This window comes from Bison bison, unplaced genomic scaffold (assembly GCF_000754665.1).
Source record: "Bison bison bison isolate TAMUID 2011002044 unplaced genomic scaffold, Bison_UMD1.0 scf7180017845299, whole genome shotgun sequence".
Classification (NCBI taxonomy): domain Eukaryota; kingdom Metazoa; phylum Chordata; class Mammalia; order Artiodactyla; family Bovidae; genus Bison; species Bison bison.
Genome location: NW_011475872.1, coordinates 10,070 through 13,420, shown reverse-complemented (window position 1 = coordinate 13,420; position 3,351 = coordinate 10,070). Strand labels below are relative to the sequence as shown.

At 52.3% G+C, this 3,351-nt stretch overlaps 1 protein-coding gene across 1 annotated transcript; it reads right to left on the bottom strand.

Annotated features, from left to right (window-relative positions):
* Positions 1-2,482: 2,482 nt before the first annotated feature.
* On the bottom strand, positions 2,483-3,277 carry LOC104983845 (melanoma-associated antigen 10-like). Its single transcript, XM_010833374.1, has one exon. The coding sequence runs from the start codon at positions 3,275-3,277 to the stop codon at positions 2,483-2,485; it is 795 nt and encodes a 264-aa protein (XP_010831676.1).
* Between the last annotated feature and the right edge of the window lie 74 nt (positions 3,278-3,351).

The window sequence follows — 3,351 nt, the reverse complement described above, 5'->3', positions numbered from 1 at the left end:
CTAAGCGGCTCTGAGTGGGGGGCAGGCAGGACAAATCCCAAGCCCAGGTTCTGGGGAAGGGGGGTGCTGTGGGCAGCAGAAGTGGGTGGCCTCGGGCTGGACCTCACAAGGAGGATGCCCCCAACCCCAACAGGGAACTTTGGCAGCTGGCTGCTGCCCTCCTGATGGAGACTGAGCACAGCCCCAAGGGGGCTGACAGTGTGGTTCAGGGGGGGCAGCAGGGGTGTGACTGTGGGTGTGGTGGGAGGAATTCCTGCAGCCAGCTCCCTGTGGGGCAGCCTCTCTCAAAGGTCAGAGGTGCGGGACTTTAGTCTCTGGGAGAGGAACCACACTCGGAGTGGTTTGTGTCTGTGTGTTGTCCTAGCTTGAGGATTAACCCCTGGGTGCCTATGTTCCTTCAAAACAAATGGTCCTGACAAAAATACTTCTGCTTAAAATTCATTGGCCATGGTTCATCACATGACCCTTCCTAAGTGAAGAGGCCTGGCAAGGTCGTGTCCCCATGTGTGCAGGGAGAGAGGAAGACAAAGGTGACTGAACACCTGACATCTCTTCAATCCCACACTTCCAAGCAAATGCTCAACAAAGAACAGTGGTTAGAATTTATGACGACAAAATCTCCTTTGTTTTGGGGAGGAGAGTCTGAGCAGGTCACATGGGTCTTGAAATTCTCCACCTTTTCCAAGTGTCCACTGACTACCTGGCAGGTGCCACATATGTGAGCAGAATCACATCTCCTGTTCCCATTGTTTCTGGCACTCAGCAGGGAAAGCTGCCCCTTCAGCCCCCTGCACCCATCTGCACCCCCTACCACAGTGACCTCACCACCTCATTAGGCCTGGAAGTCGCTCCTGCCTTTTGATGCCAGGCACAGCCTTAACCTGTAAATCCTCTGCTGCCTCCACACTTCTCAACCTGCCTGAACCCAGGGACGCTGGCAGATGTTACATCTTTACTGGCGCGTACTTATTTCTAGTGTTATTCAGATCCAGAGTCTGTCCCTCTCTCCACAGGAAACTGTTTTGTTTTCAAGACACCTCAGAAAATCGGCAGGTCAATAGGAAACAGAATAGAAAACCAGTCAAAATTGCTGCTCTGAGTGTTTTCCTCTTGGAGGATATATTATTCAATTTGGGCATTGTGTGTGTTTGGGGGTGGGGAGCAGTGTCTTTCCCAGCTGTGAAACTTATTCCCAGGATTCCAGACACCCAGCATGTCCTGTCCACATTTGCAGCTTCTCCTCACACATTTCTTCCCACTGAAATCTAGACCATGCTCACAAGTGGCTGAAATATAGTCCAGATGACCAAATAAATTGTCATTTCAGTATACTTGGTAATCAGCTTTCCCAGGGCAGAGAGGATGGCTAGCCAAGGGAATACAGGGAAATACTTCAAAGAGCAAGATTCGCATTTCTTCAGGATTTGTAGCAGATGGGGGGTGGTAGAAAACACCTCCTTTGCCCCTGTGGTCAACAGCAACGCTTCAGGAGCCAGGAAGGACCCCTTCCTTCCTGCCTCAGAAAGAGATTTCTCTGGGCTTTATCCAAGATGCAAAAGGACACCTCACAGCAATGATCCATTTCAGACTTTCCCATCAACCTCATGGCACACTGCCTGTAAGTCTGAGGGCTGCCACCAACCAGCCTCATCACAATCACCTCCCACAGAAGGAACCCAGTTTCTCAAAGCCCCAAACCACCCTGGCTCAGGCACTGACACTTGAGTGCTCCTCCTGGAGCCCCACCACCCCTTCCAGTGTTGCCTTGTTCCGTGGGACTAGGGGACATCTCTCCACCTTCCTTGTGTGACTGCGGCTCTGAGACCATTGCTCGAGGTGGGGGTGTCCTGCTTCTCCTAGTGTCCCCACTGCTAACATGGCCTTTCATGGAGCAGAAGCTCCATAAAGGTCTTCGGAATAAATGAGCCAGTGAGCAGGGGGCTCAGATGAACTGTCTGCTACTTCCTTAAATAACCCAGGCAAATCCAAATAAACAGAGATAATTTAGTTTTTGAGAATGATACACAAGAAGGACAGAAGCATGAATTCGCTATGATTACTTTTATCATCTAATTCTTCCCCCATCAATACGACTGCTCAGTAAGTTCACATTTCCAAAACAGTCCTAATTCCAATTCCACTGTATCCTGTTCAGGACCACAAAACAAGATGGAAGAGTTCCCAACTGCTTTTACAAAATAGCAAAACTCTTGTTCTTGAACTGGGTAAGCACAAACACATTGTGATCAACTTCATTCACAAAGCTGAGACACTGAACTTTATTTAGCCTTCCATTACAACAATTCAAGTTTGACAATTTTCTAAAGGAAACAGAGATGAATCTGCCTGTCATCATAAAGAACAGGAACCCAAAGACGCTACACAATGGCTCCCCCAACTGGCCCAGGCCCTCAGTTCTGAGAAGGCTGAATGCTCCCTCTTCAATCGCAAAGGGAAGGATTACCCTGGCTGCTGCTCTGGCTCAGGCCTCCTTGTCCTTCTCCTTTACAGCCTCTGTAGACTGGAGTGGGAAGGCCCTCCAAGCCCTTTGTCTGACCCTGAGCACAAATGCCATGACTTGCTGTTTGCTGGTCTCCACATAGGCCCGGGGACCCCACAGGAACTCGTAGTGAGCAGGGTCACTGTCAGGCACCTGCCGGTACTCCAGGTACCCCTCCCGCACCCACACTTGGGTCAGCAGCTCCCTGGGCTCCCCAAAGATGGAGTGCTCCCTCCCAACACACACCCCCATCCTGCTGAGTGCTCCCCAGACCACTTCCTCAGGGGCGGGGTCTCCATTCCTCATGATCAGGCTGAGGACCAGCACCAGGAGACCAGTCTTGGGCAGGCCCCGCCCATTGCTCTGCATTGCATCACAGGTGAGGCCCAGGGCAGGGATCATACCATAGGTGTCCTTCCTGGGGTATACCCCCCTCACCTCCACACCAAAGACCAGCTGCAGGCACTCCAAGGCTAGTCTGAAGACCACCGGGAAGTGCTCCTGGTTGTCCTTGAGGACCTTCTTCAGCATTTCTGCCTGGGAGGTCAGCTCCTTGGCTCGATACTTGAGGAGCAGGAAGTTCATCAGGTTAGTTATCATCTCCTTCAGAGCTTGCAGGGGCAAGGCCTCCCCAGGGGCTGAGGAGGACACTGTGGAAGAGGAGGCCGAGGGGGATGCAGCCTTCCCCACCTCAGCCCCCAAGAGCTGCACCTCCACCGGGCCCTGGGCCTCGCCTGGGTCTTGAAGGTCTTCTTCGAGTTTGCTCAGCTCACTCATCTCCACCAAGAGCACGATGCCTGTGATCAAACCCCAGACAGGCGTGAGACAGGGGGACAGATGGGGACCACGGG

What these genes read in the sequence shown, in the direction of transcription:
- LOC104983845 (XM_010833374.1), bottom strand. Translation starts at nt 3,277, where the DNA reads ATGAGTGAGCTGAGCAAACTCGAAGAAGACCTTCAAGACCCAGGCGAG.